Raw genomic sequence first — 20016 nt, forward strand, 5'->3', positions numbered from 1 at the left:
CCTCCCGCCAGGCCCCGCCCCCGCCCGCCAGGCCCCGCCCCGCCCCGCCCCCCACAGGCGGCCGCACCTGCCCGCGCGCACACGCCCCCCAGCGCCGGCCGCCGGCGCGCCAGGCCTCAGAGGCGCCCGCGGCGGCCCCGGGCGCCCGGCCGCCCGTCCCCAGCCCCGCGCCTCCGCCGCTTCCGCGCCGCCGCCCTCGGCACGTGCCCGCCGCGGTTTTTCCGCACCGCCCTGCCTCGGCGCGGGCCACGGGCGCGGGAGCCGCGGCCGCGCGCTCCTCTCCGCCTCGGGCCGCCGCCGCGCCGCCGCTGCCTGCCCTAACCGCTAGCCCGCCGGGCGCGGAGCGGGGGAGAGCCGGGGCCGGACGCGCTCGTCGCTGCGCTCGGGCTCCCGCGGGGACGGTGTCCTCCTCCCGCTCAGCCCCCTCAGCCCTCACCGGCCTCTCCGACGCTCCTCAGAGCACCCCGGTCCCCACCCCCCTCACGCCCCACCCGCGGGAGGGAGGCCTCAGGAATTCAGGGGAGTGGCTGTGGGGGCGCGTCGCCGCTCCCGGCGGGGCCAGCCCCTCTCCCCAGACATGGTCCGGGCCCCATTGTAAAAGCTGCGCCCCGAACAGGAGGACGGAGTGGTGCTCCCGGCTCGGGGCTGCGGGGGTCTCTGGGTGCGGAAGCCCTCGCAGGATTTTAGGGTGGGGCGGGGAGGGCCCCGGATTTGGGGGAGTGGGGGCGGGCGGGGAGAAGGACCCGGAGGGGAACGGACTCTGTGAGGGAGTCGCTCAGAGACTATGGGGAAGGACCAGGAGCTGCTGGAGGCTGCTCGCACTGGCAATGTGGCCCTGGTGGAGAAACTCCTGTCTGGCCGGAAAGGAGGGATCCTGGGCGGCGGATCCGGACCCCTGCCCCTGTCTAATCTGCTAAGGTAAGGACCGGCTGCAGCTCCGGGATTGCATACCTCCTTATGCATTGTGATGGATACGTCCTCCTCCTCCTCCTCCTCCCGGTTATTGCACCTGCCGGCTGCCGGCGATTCATTCTGAAATCAGGCAGCAAAACAGGCAGGGTGTATGGAGAGGAGGTTTGAGCCTCCCAGGAAGATTGATGCTTCACATTCGGTAATTTTAAAATAGCCTTCCATCAATGCGTCTGTAGCGACTTTTCTCTGAGCTGTGGTGCAGAACTTGGACCTGTCCTAGTGTGGCTGGAAGAAAATCGGCGTGCCACCTGCTTCCCATCAATGTTTATGATCTATTTGCAGGCTGGAACTCAGCCGTGTGTGTGTGTGTGTGTGTGTGTGTGTGTGTGTGTGTGTTTTGCACTATTTAAATGAAATGGGCAGAGAAGCTATTGCGTGCATGCAATCACCCTGCAAAAACCACAGCTTTTGGTTGCTGCTACCTTCTCTTGCAAGAAGGCATTTGCTCTGCTATGGGTTATGATCCCACAAAATGAAGAAAGTGAACCTTCTGATGAGATGGCATCAGTACGGGGTGTGTATAAAACTTGATGAGGCAGGTTTGGCAGCCCCAGCAGCACTTTCAGTTACCTGGACATAGCTGAGTGGAAACTTGCTTATTTGATGTCTCGGGATGAAGCATGCCAAGTCGGGATCCGGATAGTGTATTTGGAATGTGGTAGAGGCCTTTTGGAGAATCTTTGGAGAATCTTTCTAAGATGACATTTTTTAAAAATATCAAGGTCTTTATTCAGCAGGCAGTACTGTAGAAATGAAATAGCGTTGATTTGCATATTTCAAAAAACTATTAACTATAAAGTTGAATTAATGGACAAATGAAATCAATTGGGAAGGAGGAAGCCTGAAGAATATTCACTAGATAGCATTCAAGGAAAACTCTTTTTGTCTAAAACCATGGCTTTTCAATTTATCCTGGACATTTTGAGAGGCATTATTCACATCTTCACCCTGAAACATCTCTTAGGCAACCCAGCTGGATTATAAAAAATTTTAAAAGCCCAAGTGATTTTCTTGGTTTTGAAAAGCTGTTCTGTGCTACTCTTAACAAGTGGTTAATGCAAACTTTTGAATGATGACAATGTGTTCTTTACACAATTCTCATGTTTGTAGTGGTCAGACAATGCAGTTAATTACAGCCCTGGCTAACAGGGTCAGTGAAAACATTTGTATTACAGTGAAGTGAATTTAGTAGGAAAATAGTTGATGAGATTCAAAAAATCTCCATATGTGATCATCTATACTTGTTGATAGTGACATTCAATTGGAATGACAGTTCAATACAGAACAATGAATATTTAGGGGACATCTTTTTCAGTAGGTCTTAGAAGTGATGACTCTTGTGTGTACTCCCTTGTTAAATAATTTTAACTTTCACGCACAGACAATGTATACATATTTCAGATGATAGCTGTAGTAATTGCCCTTAGTCACAGGTAATTTACACAGAAGCAATATATCTAGTTACAGTTTTAAGTTGCAGGTAACGCGTTTGCCAGTGGACCATATCAGTTATAAAAATGATTATAGCTAGAAACCTATATGCTGAAAGAGATTTCTAAAAATAATCAATTCCTTTTGGAACTGAATTCTTTGAAAGACTAAAGAATTCTTTGAAAACTGGGAGAACTTCAGTAAATTTCATTGAGATAAATAGTATTTTAAAAAGCCTATCTTTGTGATAGAACTTAAAGGCAAACATATTTTAAATACTTTCTCAGTTGTGCCAATTCAAAAAAAAGAATAGATGTCAAACTTTTAGAATACATACCAACTCTTTAATGTCAACATTAAATAAAATATCAAAATGGTGACCCAAATTGTGCTTCTTGAATGAGAGCTTTTCTCTTTTGCTGGTGTTGTCAGAGGTAACAGTAGTAGCTCTACAACAAGAATGCGCATAGAAAACAGTGAAACTAAAAAACGTGTTCATTAGAGTGTTTTGAACCAAGATGTAAAAATCAAACCCAAACCAATAAGCATTAAATTTGGATTTACGTATCTCATACTGAATAGACAATTAAAAGTGTCTTAGAAGGAAATGGGAGTTGAAATTGTACTCTTTGGGTGATCCTTTGCATAAAATGAAATTCCTAAGAGAAGGCACATGTTATTTAGTTGTCACTTTATTTCGTAAATAATTGTCATCAGAAATTTTTTACAGAATAATGGAAAATGTGTCCCCTCCCCCTTCAAACATAATGATACTCTGAAATTTTAAAATATTTTGGAATGAATTGTAGAATAGGTTTGCCTCTCCTCTCCCCGCTCCGTTTACTACTTGTGTTGTATAATAAGTTTTAGATCCCGTGCTGCAAAATGCTTGCATGTATCATTTAATTCTTATATCTACCTTAAGTGATCCTCATTTCATAGATAAAAGACTAAAGAGATAAGAAGATTAAGAACTTGCCCAAGGTCACGTAATTAGTAATGGCAAAGATTTGAAATTCCTTGATTTAAATTTGCTTTACTACATCTAACATCTTATTCATTGGATCTGTTTTATTTACAAAAGTTTAAGGTATATGGTTGAGAATGTCTAATCTGAATATTTTTGTTTTGCAATGTATAATTTAATTTAAAAATCTTTATATATTTTTTCTAATTAAAAATCTCATGACTATGCTTTGAGGGATCAATAGTTAAGAACTTTTGTGAAAATACTTTTGATTACATATTACCTACTAAGTGAGCGATTGTCTATGTGATGGGGAATCAGGTATGATTGGGTGACACTGCAATTTTTGGCAAAAGTAAGAATGACATTGAATAAATATAAAAATCTCTCTAAGTGTCACTAGCTTCTATAAAATGGGAATAGTGTATACAGGGTTGTTGTAAGTATACAATATGAGGTGTAAAGCATGAATGCAAAGCATTTAGCACATTGGTGTTCATCATTAGTGTTAGCGTTTCTCATGCAGCTTGAAAGCACTGGACTCTATTCTTAAGACCTTAATGACTACCAATTTGCTTCATATTGGACTGGGAGTAAATTTCTATAGTAAGTTTTCCATTAGAAGCACAGACTCTTCATAAAGATGGGGTCTTTTATTAGAACTTCTCACCTATAGGAGTTACCTCTGACATCCTTTACCATTTAGTTATTCCAGTCCTGTTAAACCCTCCAATGATTAGATCCATTCCATTTTTTGACAGCTTTAATTATTTTTTTAAAAATCCTATTATTGAGTTGAAATCTATCTCCCTTTAATTTCCAGAAGTTGGTACCAGTTTGGCGACGTGGGTCAATCTAAAGTAGTTTAATTCATTTACCAGCACAGTTGTTCAGGCACATGCGTTTAGCTATATTATTTTCTTATAAATCTTCTGTTTTTTCATGGCAGTACACTCATTTCCTTCAGCCTTTTGTCATGTGGCAGCAGAGCATAGGTGAACTTACATTTTCATACTTTTTGCAACGCTCTTTTTTACTTCTTTGCATATTCTTAAATTTTGCAACGACTCACAGTGTGGTGAGCAGAAATGAACACAAGGGCATTAGATGTCATTTGACCAGTGTAGAATATACTGGGACTTGATATACTATTGAATTAAAAAGCACAACAGGTTACAAAATAGCATTGTAATAGTATGATCCTTTTTTAAAAAAAATGAAAAATAAGTGTGTGAACATTTATAATGTGCATTATGAAGTCTGGACTGATAAACATCAAATGTAAACAGTATTCATCTTTGAGTGGCAGAACCGTGAGTGATCTTTCTTTTTGCTTACATTTTCCAATATTTTACAATGAACATGTATCATGTGATGAAATTAAATAGCAGCTATTTAAAACATGATACAATGAAATTATTATCTTCTTATTATTGATCTAAGATCTACTGTAATGTAGGCCAGTATTTTCTGAGCTATCTAATGGCATTGGCTCACACTGAGCACATACTCAATTAAATCTTCCAGGTATTTTTTTCCCCGATGATTTGTGAAGCCATGGTTCCCCTATCTGGTAACACTTGTAAAAAAGTGTTTACACTTGTAAAAAACACTTGTCAAAGTGTTGATTGAAATTAAATGATTCCTATTACATTTAGTCTTATTTGTTTTAGCCTATATTTATAATCTATGTAGATCTTTGTGAATCTTGAGTCTATCTTCCAATATATTCACTTGTCTCCTCTGCATGATCTTTAGATTTAATAAGCATGTTTTCTGTAACTGGAATTCAACACACCATGATATATCGCTAAACAACCTCTCTTCTGCTTAGTATAAATTTACAAGCAGTTTTTATGCATGGCATTTCTACCAACACTGAAACCACTTAATAGAACTATTTGTCAGCTACTTCTTTCCAATATACCTGTGAGAACATTGTGAGGTATTTTATTCACTGCTTTTCCAAATTCACGCTATGTTCTTTTTATGACATTCCTTTGATCTACCCTTTTAGTAGTAAGTCTATGAATTCCACCCAAATCAGGTTACTTTATTATAGCTTGTTTTTGGTAGTGAACCATTGATAATGCCTAATTTTTATGTAAATTCCTCCCATTCCCTTGCATCTAATTCTTCTGGGTCTGGATACTTACACTGATTTAAAGCAGCTAAGTGTCTCTTAGGATCTCTGTACGAAACTTCAAAAATCTCGTAACATTGTTTGTTTATCCTTTCTGGTTTGAGAATATTTCTCACTAGGGAAGACAGAAGCGAAATAGAAATTGGGAAGAGTCAGATTCTTCGTGTTGTTCAATGTCATAGGAAATTCTCTTGTGGTCTAAAACCATCCACAGTTTTACTGTTACTCTGTCAGAGCTCAAGGTTACATTAGCTACCATAGCCAGTAAACTTTTGTATCTCCTTTCGTTTTTTTCAAACTTAGCTGAAAGGGACATTAGAATTTTCCCAGGACAAGTATATACTATTCTTTTGTGTGTTTTTTTCAGTTATGCCCCTCATCACCCCTTTTTGTCCTTGAAGAAATCTGAGCTCATCAGAGTATTCAAATTGATTGCTTCTCTCCTTTTCCTTCCTCCATATTATATGTGAAATTTCATTTTTTTTAACATATGTTTCATGATACAGCTGCAAAACCTTTTAAAGTGTCTTTCTTTGGTACAACTGCCTTTTAATCCAAACAAAATTAATTCCCATTTAAAATGTATATTAAATTATTTCTTTATTAGTGAGTCTAGATTAAGAATTATTTGTATTTTAACAAAGTAATAAAAAGTTTATTAATGTTTCCAAATGTACTTGGTTTTCTTAATACCTCAAAGAGGCAAGTACTATATAAAGTGTATTTAGTAAATTCTTGTTCTCAAGACCTCCATGTGGAAAAAGTAGATAAATTGGGTAAAAATAATATTCTGATCACTAAAGACATATAAACCAGATAGCTTATAATTTTTGTTTCGGATTCAGGGTTCAGTTTATGAAGTTTTTGGTGATGGGTACAAGGAGATAAGAGGCAACTCGGAAGTATTATAATTTTTACAATTACTTGGGCAATTGTGGTTATTCTGATTCTGATATAAGACACTACCAGGGAAACTGCATTGGTTAAGTGGAATAAATCACAAATAGAGCAGCTAAACTGCATGAAAATGTTGTATCTATAAAAATAGTCAACTTGCAAGTGGGTTATCTATTTTAGATAGTAATGATGTTTGAAGCGGTGATTGCACCATTATGTTCAGGGAGCTGTGTCTGCCAGAGTGAACGGTGCCAGCTGCATGATGGGGAGGGAGAGAGGAGAGGGAATTTTGAGATTGACCTCTTTCTCTACTAAGCAGGGTTTTCAGCTCCCTCTTCATAACGGTGAGGCTCATTTGTAGCAAGGAATTAGGACAACCGGCCTGTGACTACTACGCACCTCGTTTGTACTTATATTGCCCAACACCTCGTGTGTCTCAGGGGTTTCTTACAGTTGATGGAAGGTTGGAGCAGGTCTTCACTGATGTAACGCAGAAGCTCACAATATTCAGTAATGCATCTGCTGACATTAGCAATTTGGCCTCTCAGGTGATGATAACCACAATTTGATTTGTTCAGTTGTTTATTGAAATAGTTTACTTAATTATGCATTTGGGGTAATTTTGGAAAATTCTTTCAAGGAGCCTGTTATAGAACATTCTCCCTAAGTATTTAACTAGAAATGGAAGTTGACTATAAGTCAAATCAAGGATTAGAAAAGACTAATTTCAGAACCTGAAGGTATTTAACATTTGATGCGTTTGAGTATATCTTTGGTTTCTATTTTGAACATATTGCAGCATAGTTTTAGTTGCTTGAAATAGGATGAATTTGGATTATTCATCATATTTTGACACGAGAAAATATTTTATATTTGAAAAAGCAGGAATTTACACAGAACTTCATCTGTGTTCCAGTTCTTTCTTATGTACGTGATGACATGGTCATGTGAACCATATGGCAGGCAGAGGCATAATGCCAGTTGAAAACCCAGTGAATTTTCCTGTATAACACAGGTCTCGGAACTCTTCTTAGAGTCCAGTTTTCTTTTTTTGCATCAGTAGGACATCAAGTGATTTCTACATTTGTGTTAAACCTGGGTGAGGATTGAAATTTTGTGATTTATTTAACAGGATATCTTCATGAATCTGTCTGTAAAATGGAACTTTGATTCAGTTGTGCTGCAGAGATATTTGGGTTCTATTGTGTTGTGAGAGCAGCTTTATTTAAAGTGGTTAATTCTAGTTAAGCGAACTGAAACAATCAGCTTAAACTTGTCACTATTCTTTGATCAAATTGTATCATACCTTGAATGATGGATTTGGGCTTAAAAGGCTAACCTCATTTCTTGGTGCTGGTTTGATATATCTGTTCCCTATACAACATTTCCTTTAACCCTTCCTGGCCAAATCTCTTTTTCTAGAAAGAAAGCCTTTTTTTTGCATTCAAATTACTACAAGTTCACCCTAGCTCTAGTTTTTGTGCCAACTGTCCCTCTCCTAAGGGGGCGCAGATTTTGTGTGAGATGTAGAACTGGAATGGGCTGTGTAGTGAGAAGTAGATTCAGAAGAAGGAATATTGAATTTACAGAGTTTGCTTTCGTCATCTCTAGTTTCCTCCCTCCCTCAATGTTAATTTCTCCACTAACCTCATGGACTCAGTGTCCTCATTTCTTTCCTAACTTTACACCATCACCAAAAACTACTTCTGGGAGCTCACAGTTAATGTATACTGAGATGTGATTGATTGATAAATACATTTAGGAAGAGGATGCTCTTTTTGTGTTTTCATTTTAAGATAAAACAAAACTTGAGGGCAAATAGTAAAGCTTTGGAGCGCTTTTATTTTTTTTTAGATTTTATTGGGGAAGGGGAACAGGACTTTATTGGGGAACAGTGTGTACTTCCAGGTCTTTTTCCAAGTCAAGTTGTTGTCCTTTCAATCTTAGTTGTGGAGGGCACAGCTCGTCTCCAGGTCCAGTTGCTGTTGTTAGTTGCAGGGGGCGCAGCCCACTGTGGGAATCGAACCGGCAGACTTCAGAGTTAGGAGCATGGAGCTCCAACCACCAGAGCCACCGGGCCGGCCCCTGGAGCTCTTGTAGTAGAGCTGATGGAGTGGATTTGGCCAGATTTGCAAGAGGGTGTTGGATAAAGGTGGTCATTTATTCTTCCTTCTGATAAGGCTGCTGCTGTATAAGGGCAAAGGGATTTGGTTGGAGGCGTGAGAAATAGGGTGACACAGGGCTGGTACTGGAAAAGCCTTTTCTTTTTGTTGCTTGTTTAGTTTCTGGAACATTTTATTGAATATCTGTTTTGTTATATACCCATCTTAGATATCAGCATACGGCATGTTGTTTCTAGAAGTTATTCCTTAGATGTACATATTTATTATATATTCATGGATGACAAAGATATGCTGTGCAAATGTTTAAGAGACTTAATATCTAATATGGTTTGAGATTCACATTCTTTTAAATGCATTTTCTTGGGTTTTAAAACAATCTATGTTGCAAGGTGACTTCAGTATGTATACTATTTCGTACATCTGTGTTTCACTGTACGAGGGAGGCATTTAAAGTTCTGATGCCTGGATATCAATTAGCATTCCTCCGCATTAAAGTTTCCTTCCTTGTTTGTTTGTTTGTTTTGCCTAAATTACTACTTAACTCCTTTGAGTCTTTGATACCTCTAGTTACTAATCTACATCTGAAATGTTTTATGTATCATATAAATATGCTAAATATAGTATCTTGTGATTTGAATATACCAGAAAACTGCTATATTTACTTACAGAATTATTCCTGTTTTGTAGAGCTATTTTACTGCTAGTGTGGAGACCTGGGAGTGAGTAGGAGTGAGTGTTGGCGCGCAGCAGGAATTATGCAGAATGTTCTTTGGCATGGGAAACTCCAGCAACGGGCTAGCCAGGGACAGAGTTGCATCTTGTTGTTGGTTTGCTTTGGCTAGAGACCACAGTGGTCTGTCACTCTGAAGGATGACAGAAGCTTCGAAGACATGTCAGAGAAGGTGAAGAATTACGAATAATAATAAAACCATTTCCTACACGTTTTTTCACTGGTATGCTTTATGTTGTGTATTAGGGTGTATTTAGACCAAAACTTATTAATCAATGAACCAACTACTCTCCAACTAACTAAAGTCAATTAGCATTTAATGGGGCACTGACATCTAAGAACAGTGATAACAAAGAATGACCACTCATTTTAGCAAGTATTTATTGAGTACCTTGAGGATTCTAAAATGGAATGAGATCATCTTTGTCTATCCCCAAGTACTTGTAGAGTAATGGGACAGACATGTCAACAAAGAGTTAAAAATAGTGTGATATGTGCTGTAATGGAAGTACCAAATATGCTACAAGAATGTAAAGAGCAAGAAGGAGGCACCCTTCATTCCATCTGGGAGGAGTAGTAGGGAAACTTCAGAGAGACGGAGACTCTTGAATCTTGTTGGATGAGTAGGAGTTTGCCAGGCTAGCAATTTCGGAGAAAGGCATTTCAGCCTGACATGGGCGGCAGAGCCTGAGTGGGGGTAAGGGAGACATTGACACAGGGGAAGATGTGGCAGTAAACAGGAGGATTGGTTATAGACGGGATTTATTGAGTAGGTCTATGTACTAAAGAGAACAGAAGCCAAGTCTTTCACTATTGAAGGAAGTTACAGATATAGGAAGGAAGAAATCAAAATGAATCCTGCCTGTGGAGTTGGGCGGGAATTAGACAAATCATTGTAAACTCACAATTTTCAATAAATATAGATATAGATGTAAATGTGTGTATTTCTGTGAGTGAACATATCGTTTTCACTAATGAACATACCCAGGAACCAAATCTTAGCTCTGATTACCATTTTCCAATAAAACGAACCATGGCTTCTTAGAGAAATGATTGATCCAGGACTGAAACAGAGAAAGATGAGTCTTGGAACATTTTATGATGTGAAAAGCAAGAAAATGCTCAAAAAATGACTCAAAGAAGCCAGCCTGAAAGGGCTCGTACTGAAGTCTGAGAAAATGTAAGTATCAGAATTAATAATGAACGCTGGCATATTCAAATAGTTTAAATGTGCCTCTCCAAACTAGTTATTACAAAGGGAAGAAGAGTGATTGGATGTGAAGCCTGACAGGTGTTTTCATAAGCAAGTGATAAACGAGAACATTGTGAGCAACAGGACGAATGTCCTATGCAGACATCCTCCTGCCCCTTCCAGGCTGTGACTCCTTTTGCCAGTTCACATCGACAGAGGGATGCCCTTGTTATCCTGTTTGGGGTCTAACCCTTGCACAGGGTCACCCTGGCATGTGAATGCCCTATTCACGCTGTTTGGACGCCACCCCATGTCTGGATGTTCACTTCTGCCACTGCTATCTGGATATCCTCGTCACCCTTCACCCTACTTGGGTTCTGACCTCTCACATCACGTACCCCTCTAGGGGACACCCTCTCTAACTTGGTTCAGCTCTGATACCCCACACTCAGCTGCCCCCAATATGGATATTTTCCTCCACTAGTTTGGGCTCTGTCACTTCACTGTAGGTCACTGTGGCTTCCCTCTTCCTCTAGTGTGAACTCCTGTCTTTCTCTGCCCTACTAAATGGCTTAGGGAACTGAATTGTTCAGGAAGAGGGAAATGAGGAGGAAGGAAAAGAGAAAAAGAGAGTGGAAGCTGAGAGTAACATAATGCTCTTATTTTTCATAATAATAATAATTAATAATAATAATAATAATAAAATCTCTCTAAGTCAGCAATGCCTGTACCCCTGTGTTGGAAGAAAATCAGGCTATGGGCAATTAAGAATGCCAGGTACCATGGAGATTATGACCAAAGCTTGAGTCCTGTGTGGCAGTTCTCCTGGATACTATTTTTCCTTGTATTTTGGAGGAAAGATGATGATAGTTTGATAGGCTGGTCAGCACTTTGCTTTTTTTTTTTTTTAATTGGGGAGCATTGGGGAACAGTGTGTTTTTCCAGGATGTCAAGTTGTTTTTTTCAATCTAGTTGTGGAGGGCGCAGCTCACTGGCCCATGTGGGACTCGAACTGGCGACTGTGGTATTAGGAGCACCTTGCTTCAGCCACTAAGCCAAACTGGCTGCCTGCCGGCGGCTCAGCTCCAAGCTCAAGCCATTGCTTCTCACTGGTCCATGTGGGAATCAAACTGGCGACCTTGATGTTATGAGCACCAGGCTCTAACCACTGAACAAACTGGCCGCACTGCAATTTTTTATGAGCTTTTTCTTTCATGTATGTTATTGTAGATATGTACGATGTTTCCCTGAAAATAAGACCTAGCCAGGCCATCAGCTCTAATGCGTCTTTTGGAGCAAAAATTAATATAAGACCCGATCTTATTTTACTGTAAGATCAGGTCTTATACAAGACCGGGTCTTATATTAATTTTTGCTCCAAAAGACGCATTAGAGCTGATTGTCCGTCTAGGTCTTATTTTTGGGGAAACATGGTATTAGGCTGGTGCAAAAGTAATTGCGGTTTTTGCAGTTATTTTTAGCGTTTTAAACCGCAGTTACTTTTGCACCGACCTAATAGTAGGCCTCCAGATTGACTGAGAGACAGAAAATTTTATATTTTTCCCTCTGTTTAGCTGAAAGTCTTTATTATAATTGTCAGTGAAATGCCTTCTCAAGAATTTCAGTAAGATGATGATAATGCAAAAGAAGAGTTATGAAAGCACTGGGATCGTAACTGTCATTCACTGAGGAAGTTGAGTTTGCAGAATTTGAGAGATAAGTTCAGCAAGTAGGTTTTTCTTGTTATATGATATTCCCACTATGATTTTTAAAATGTCAGAAAAACATTATGTCAGGACATTGACCAAGTATATTTTAAAATATGGTAACTCTGCACAGGTCTTATAAAAATCACTATTGGCCCAAATAAACCAGGACAGTAAATAATTCATACTGGAGATTTCTCAGACTTTAAATTATTACAAGGAATCCATATCTAGAAACAAATCGACGCAAAGAAACTTTCAGTAAGCATTTGATATAGCTGAAAAATACCCTCCTTATTTGCAAAAGTTGGTAAAAATAGTTTGGAAGCATTGCAAAAATAATTCATTACAGTTATAGTTCATACTTTAAAAGACCATTTGGCTTTTCATGCCAAATTCAAGAAAAAATAAGCATCAGGCAGTGTTATCAGTTGCTGCTGTTCTTTTCTAGGTCTGGGAAAACAAACTCAATGGAAAGATAATAAAAATTTTGGTTTTACTACCTAATAAGGGAATGAAACAGGCCTGGATTGAAACAACCTGCTTAATGTACAAGGTACCATCTAGGGATCTAAAGAGATCATGATTCCTACCTACTCTTTTTTTACCGTCTTACCTTTTCTTATCATCAATAGCACCTCTAGTAACATATGACTTTTTCATGGTATCTCTGTTTGTATCTTGGCTTTCTATTTTTTATGGAACCCTTGGGCTTCCATAGAAATGGTTCTTAACTTTGCAGTTGTGGTGTTCATTAGCAGAACAAGGGATCACACAGAGTATCTATCCAACCTGTTTCCTATTCCCTTCAAAATCCTTCCAGAACTCTTGAATCTGGATTGGCAGATACTGTTTCCTCAGCAATGTGATCCACATGTTGTTTCTTTGATGGACAGGAGCTGAGGAAAAGAGTTCAAGATACGTGTCTAATGTGACCTTCCTTGGAGGTCTTGTTTACTTACTCTTTATAAGGCGATGGGGTTTTATTGTATGATACAAATAAAAAAAGTTGAACTGCCAGGAGTTGGAAAGGCTCAGGGGGACAGGCTCATATAGCATATTTTAGGGGCTGCTAGATTGCTTTGGGCCCGGCCTCATGATTGGGTGGGAAAAGAAGACAAAAATCTCAGACAAGGACCATGTGGAAACATATTTATTGCCTTGACTACTTTGTGAACTTCTTGAGAAAATATACCAAAACCAGAAGTGTTTCTTCACTTTACCTTTTCCACTTGCTCTCTGTTATGCTTATCTCACTTCTTTAAAAAGCCAAAATCCTTTGTGACACAATTGGGTACCTTGTCCAAGGTGACAGTGGTGTTTGCAATGTTATAACTGTTGGGGAGTTTCCAATAGTAAAGTTACTCAAAATGAATCCCCGCCTTTCTCTTTTCCCTAGTTATTGGCTGTAAACATTATCCAGACTCCTACTATTCTGTTTTTTTAAAAATATATATTTATTTTAGATCAGTGAGAAACTCTTTAGAAAGCCCTTGCTGACTCGTACCGTGTTTCCCCAAAAATAAGACATAGCTGGACCATCAGCTCTAATGCATCTTTTGGAGCAATAATTAATAGATACTCTGTGTGGTCCCTTAAATAATATAAGACCGGGTATTATATTATATAAGACCTGGTCTTATTTTACTATAAGTAAATACATATAAGTAAATACTTATTCTACTAATAGTAAAATAAGACCAGGTCTTACATTAATTTTTGCTCCAAAAGACGCATTAGAGTTGATGGTCCGAGTAGGTCTTATTTTCGGGGAAACATGGTAGTTGACGATGGATCCTGATCTGAATTGAGAACATTAATCTAGAGTCACAAGTTTATACAGATTCAGACAAAGTTCATGGTTTTCCTGTTTCCTCTGTAGTTAACATTTCTAGGTTTCCTCCCTCTTTTTTCTCTGATTGCCTTCCAATAGTTCAGCTGTTTTCCCTCAGCAATTCAGCCGTGTCAGCTTTTGTTGGTAAACCCTATAGCCAGGAAACTAGAAAATGCTCTGTGTTCAAAGAGGAACAGAAAAATTAGGAAACATAACAAAAAGAAAGTTAAGAGAAAGAGGCATGGTTTGACGATGGTTTTCTCAAGGTAATTTATGTGACTTAATTCAGGTAAATATCTAGGAGGACAGAGATCTGTCTTGGGAGTGTGTAAGGGAACCATATGGATAGATGTTCACAGCCTAGAAGAAAAGGGTCAAGTTTATCCCCAGACATTCAGGGCATTACCTTGGCTTTTAGAGGTAGCACTTGTGCTTTTAATCTATTTCTTAGAAAGATTATTTCCAAACATCCGTAAATGTAAATCTTAAAAGAATTCTCTACATTCCACATTTATACAGTCACACATTTGCTAGTATTTCATGAATCTCCTGCTCTTTTTGCAAATAAAGTGCTCATTTTGGCTGTTTTCCAGACATGACAGTTGGTGGACATGCTTCAGTAGAGAAAAGGAAATTTTCCCTGCTTATCTACTCTCTCCCGTCTGCCCAAGATAGTGTGTCTGTCAATTGTGACCTGATTTTGAAATAATTTATTAAATAGAGGAATGCATGATGTTATTTAAAATGTTGGTATGACATTGACTTTTAGTCCTTTGTAATAAGCTCTTGACTGGATTCTCTGGGTGAGCTGAGGTTTGTTGCTCTTGGGATTTTAGAAATTTCTTAACTCCTTCTGGGACTTTGGACTCTGTTCACTGTCAAGTAGGAGTAATGTTTACTCAGGAAATTAAACATGCTGTTTATTCAGAAAATGAAGCATGCTGTATTTTTTTTTTGCCATGAAAGCAGTATTTTGGAAATATATTATCAGTAGACTGCTTAAGAAAACAGGTAAATAAATATAAAATACCTTTGGTTAGAGTTTATTTTTTTCATGAAATATGTGGACTTCTTTTTCATGTTAAAATTTAATGTGTGCAATAGACAGTAATTTAAAGTTTTAAATTCATAATCTTTTCAATTGAAGTTGGGAGAAAAGTCAAAATGAATTATGTTTCTTTTAAAAAGTATGATCCTGGGTTTTCAAAAATCGTTACTATTCATATCTATCCTAAATATGTACTCTAGTTTAGTCCCCTCTCCAGTACTCTAGACATGCTGTTCCCAGTGATCTATTGAGCATCTCCCTCAGTAGAGATAGTAAACTTGAAGTGTCCGTTATCTTTACCCACAGTTCGGCTCTGCCTCTTGCTTCACTCCTCGGTGTTAGTGGAACCACCGTAGCATTCATCTAAACTAGAACCCTAGAGCAGGGGTGTCCAAACTGCGGCCCGCGGGCCAACTGCGGCCCGCAATCCATTGTTAATCAGCCCACAGCAAATTCCAAAAATATATTTAGTTTACTTAAATAAACCAGGTGAGGCAATACGTACTTCACCTCGAGTGAGTGGCTCGGCTGTTTGTGTACTTTACCGCATACGGCCTTTGGTGAAAAACGTTGAAAAAAGTTTGGACACCCCTGCTCTAGAGCCTCCTTGAATCTTCCTTCGCTCTTACGTACATTCAGTATGACCACTTCCAACATTAGCCCTTCCAACTCATTTCTTCCTCTGCCATTAAGGAATTGTCCTAAAACAAGTTACTTTCTGACTTAGAAATTCGTGGCTATCTGTTGTTTAAAGAAGAAAGCCCAAACTCATTGGAGTATCATTTGAGGCCTTTTGTGATCTGGCTCCTTCCTGCCTGCGTCATTTCCCACTGGTTCTCTGCAACAGCAGCCTCCAACCATACCTGAAAATCGTGGTGGTGTTAGCAGGCATCATAGACTTTCTACTCTCACTCCCCCTGGAATACTCCTCCTTCCCTTGTGTGCTCAGTGAAGCCCTGTTCGTTCTTCTAGTCTCATTCCAGCATAACCATCTCTTCTGGAAGCTGTGCCTGAGCCTTGTCTTCTGTGCAGCCCCGTACCTTGTACACAGCTCTATTTTTAGCACTTAGAATACTGCACTGTAATTATTTGTTTGCATGTTTGCCTTTCCACTAGACCCTGAACTCCTTCATTCCTGAAACCTTGACATATTTATCTTTTAATATTTAATTTAGTTTTCATCTTTATTTTTTTTACAGTGGAATTTTTTTTATTTAGAATTAGCCAGCTGGACTCAGTTTACATGATCCTAATTTCGTTGGCAACATCCAAAGCATCATAGTCAGGTGCCAGTCAAACATATGCCTTCATCTCTCCATCAGGCCTCATCAGAGTGTTGACCTTGGCCACGTCAATGTCACAGAGCTCGTTCACAGGCTGTTTGATGTGGTGCTTGTTGACCTTGACATTCACAATGAACACAGTGTATGTTGTCTTCTATCTTCTTCATGGCTGACTTGGTAGTTAGGGGGACTTGACGATGGCACAGTGGTCAAGCTTGTTTCTCCTGGGGATATTGTCTCTTCTGAGGGTATTGGGGCTGCCTTTGGAGCCGCAGTGTGTTGGGCCTTTGGAAAGTGGGTGACGTGTGGATCTTCTCTTTCTGTGGCCAGGGATGCCTTTCAGTACTGCTTTCTTTGCTTTCAAAGACTTTGCTTTGGCTTTGGCTTTAGGAGGGGCAGGGCTTCCTTCTTCGCTTTCGCAGCCATCTTTGTGAAAAGCTAGAAATCTTTTAAAGTGCTGTACAAATGTCATCATTTTATGCTAGAACATATAGGACATTCAGAAGATTATTTGTTGAATAACTAAATGAGTAACTGTGGAATGGGCATACTGATGGTACATAGTTTGGGCTATGTATGTCTGGACTATATCTTTGAGTGCAATTATTGACTGAGAAACAGAGGTTTGGTTAGCAACCTCAGTGCTGAGAAATAGTAAATCATTGTTTAGAGCACCTGTTAGGTGCTAGGTACTGTGCTCATCGCTGTACATGTATTAGTTTACAGGACACTGAGACCTCGAGAAATTTAGTAACTGAACCAAGTTAGTAACTTGAGTAAGTAAGTAAGCAACACAGTTGGATTTGGAATCCATAATGTCTGCCTCAAAAGCTAATATTCTCTCCTCAGTACTGGAAAATTATTAGAAGTGGGGGCAGAGGGAAACATTTTAAAACAAAGGCAAGCAGTGTTTTCAGAGTAAAAGCCAATTTGGAACCATAACTCTTACTATGGATTCTAGAGAAACCCGGGAAATGTTTTGGAAGAGGCCGTAGTAAGTTCATGCTCTTGGTAACTTTGAATAAATGAAAGAATTATTGAAGAGTTCATAAAGTGGAGGGAGCTAAGAAAATTAAAAACAGGGAAAAGATTTGTTTAAGATAATTTTGTTTAGTAAATTTATGTTAGATTAAAGGAATGCCAGTGTTCACTGAGCACCTAGAAAATACTAGTCTTATAGATTTATAATCTCCTTATTGATTCTCACAGCAAACCTAGGAGGTATTATTTTCCACATTCGCATGTGGTTAAAGTCCCATATACACTTTCGCCTTAAAATACGTTAAACATCTTGCTCAAGGTCATGTAGACAGAACCCAGTGCAACTTGAGTTCCAACCCAGTTCTGTATGACTCCATCTCATGAGGAATGGAGATAATCTCAGTCGTAGCATCAGATCTATGGGTGCAGCTGCAATGTAAATAAATTGACACGATGAGACAACGAGGTGTTATACAGAGTCAAAATCAGTCCAACCAGGTGGATCCTTTGTGACGACTCAATTGGTAACTGCTGCTTTTATACTTTTAGAGGGAAAAGAAATGTAATGTAGTTGTGATCTCCTTTTCTTGAAAACCCTGCTTGTTGCTCTAAAATTGAGAGAATGCGCCAATTAAACATAACATTAAAACTGTTTAATAACTGATAATGCACACTGACCAATTATATGGACGCTGGCTCTAACCATGTGAAGAGGCTGGACCGTGCATTCTGGCTTAGAATCAGTTTGCTCTGTGCACAGGCTAGTGGGCTAGATCTGTTTTAGAAGCTCCGTTATCTGTAAAGCTGAGAAGCAAAGATTTCTTTAGCATGCATTGTGTTATGGAATTATTCTGCCACTAGATTAATTTGTTACATATGCTAAACCAATTAGCATTTATAGTGAGAATGACATTTAAGGAAAACGAAAGGAGATGTAGTAGAATAATGAGTCTCATTTACATGATGTACCACCTTGCCTAAGACCCAAAAAAAGCTTTACCAGTTTGGTATTTGGTTTCTCATTTGTCCATCTGTTTGTTCATTTGCTCATTCATTTATTCTGTGTGCTTTAATTTTGAGACTGTTATTTCTGTCAATTCTGAGAAAGGATTTTTTTCTTTTTAAGCTATGGAATAGGGGTGATCTAATTGTAATCAGCGTAACTAAACTGTTTATTTACATATCTGTAAATAAATATATTAAGCTTTAAGTTATTTAAGGGTACAGACTCTGCATTTTCTTTAATGCCTCCAATCTCTAATGCCTAACATAGTACTTCAATAAATATTTTAGTGGCTGAAAGAAAGAACTCAGAATTCAGTCAGTCTAAATGTATGTTCTTTGCAACTCAAGCCTCCAGGTTATTGGTTCATGTATTTCTTCAGTGACCATGTCATGAGCTCTTAAAACCTGTAAATGGCTGTTTTACAGATAGGCAGCAGCTCCTAAGGTGACTACAGGAAGAAGAGATTAAATGCCAGGACTCCAGAGTTAGACAGGAGAAGGCCTTTTAAAGATGGCTTTGATGTGTAGTGTCAAACCATATTGTCACCCTGGGATGTAGGGAGCAATAGCTGATTAACATTAGTCAGGTTGGAGTGGACTAGACTGTATAGAGATCCAAGTCCAGAAAACAAGGGGTTAAAGCCTCCCTTTTTCCATGGTGAGAAGCAAGCCAGGGAGTTTTGGAACTGGGTGGAGGCAACAGTTTCTCAGGCGCTGATGTCAGGAGGGAGCTAAGGATCTGAGGGCCAGTATATCATAGCAGTGCTGGGAAAAAGGCAGTTTCAATGGCCGAGGCAGACAAAGAGCCTGGGAACACAGTAGGGAGGCCAGGGAGGAGAAGAGAGAGTGATCTTGAGCCTAAGGTAGGTTTTACTTGATTGTTGGGCTAGTTGTAGGTCTTAGATTAGAGCGAAGTAGCTTTTGAGCTAGATTTCTCCACATTGGCACTATCCATATTTTGGGCCAGATAATTCTTTATCGGGGGTGGGGAAGGGTAGTCCTTTGCCGTGTAGGATTGCTGCACCTTGGCCCACTAGATGTTTTGGAGATGTGTGAATCAAGTGGCTGCTGCTGACTAAAGAAAGGGTGAGGAGAACTGTGGTTATAAGTGACTTGGTAAAGGTTACATCTTTTCATATGAATTCCAAAGGGAGTCAGGACCTAAAGCAACCTAATCATGAACACAGGTTGGCAGAGATGAAATAAATACCAAAAAGAAAGAAGGCTTTGCATTTGCAAATGCGTGGAAATGTGAACTGTTTTAGATTGTCACGGAGAAATAGTATTTGGAGAAAGGAGATTGGAGTTGAATAGTTAGCCATAGTTTGGGGTGAACTTTAAAAGTTCAGATAGAAAGTTTAATTAGCCTGGAATTAGGGCTTGATCAGTCTGAGATTGGCCAGGAATAATGTTAAAAGAACTCCTGGATTGAAGAATTTATTTTTATTAGTTTTCAATTTCCTATTTTATTTTTAAAAGTAGAAAAGGAAGTCCTTTAATTTAAAAAATTCAGGTTTTGTTAATTTTGGGGTATTTGGTCCTAATCACCTGACATTACCTATTTCACATTCGTTCAGCAACCCTCCAGTATAATATAAAATAAAATAAAATAAAATCCCAAAAGCTTTGTGGAGGTGTGTAAAATAAAATGAAACAAAACAAAACAAAACAAAACATAAGAACAAGTCACATAGAGATGAATGG

General features: G+C 39.4%; 1 protein-coding gene across 11 annotated transcripts in view; it reads left to right on the plus strand.

Annotated features, from left to right (window-relative positions):
• The first annotated feature begins 745 nt into the window (after positions 1–745).
• The window catches only part of ANKS1B (ankyrin repeat and sterile alpha motif domain containing 1B), a 915638-nt gene continuing 896367 nt past the window's right edge, over positions 746–20016 (plus strand). For 10 of the 11 annotated variants that reach the window (XM_081058249.1, XM_081058238.1, XM_081058246.1 and 7 more), the window contains exon 1: positions 746–918. In XM_081058249.1, the coding sequence (XP_080914375.1) occupies positions 785–918 (134 nt within the window). In that variant the 5' untranslated portion in view covers positions 746–784. Of the gene's footprint in view, positions 919–985; positions 1112–20016 lie in introns of those variants that run through there. The other variant, XM_081058239.1, reaches the window with a different exon arrangement.

The sequence above is a fragment of the Rhinolophus hipposideros genome (genome assembly GCF_964194185.1).
Source record: "Rhinolophus hipposideros genome assembly, chromosome: 9".
Classification (NCBI taxonomy): domain Eukaryota; kingdom Metazoa; phylum Chordata; class Mammalia; order Chiroptera; family Rhinolophidae; genus Rhinolophus; species Rhinolophus hipposideros.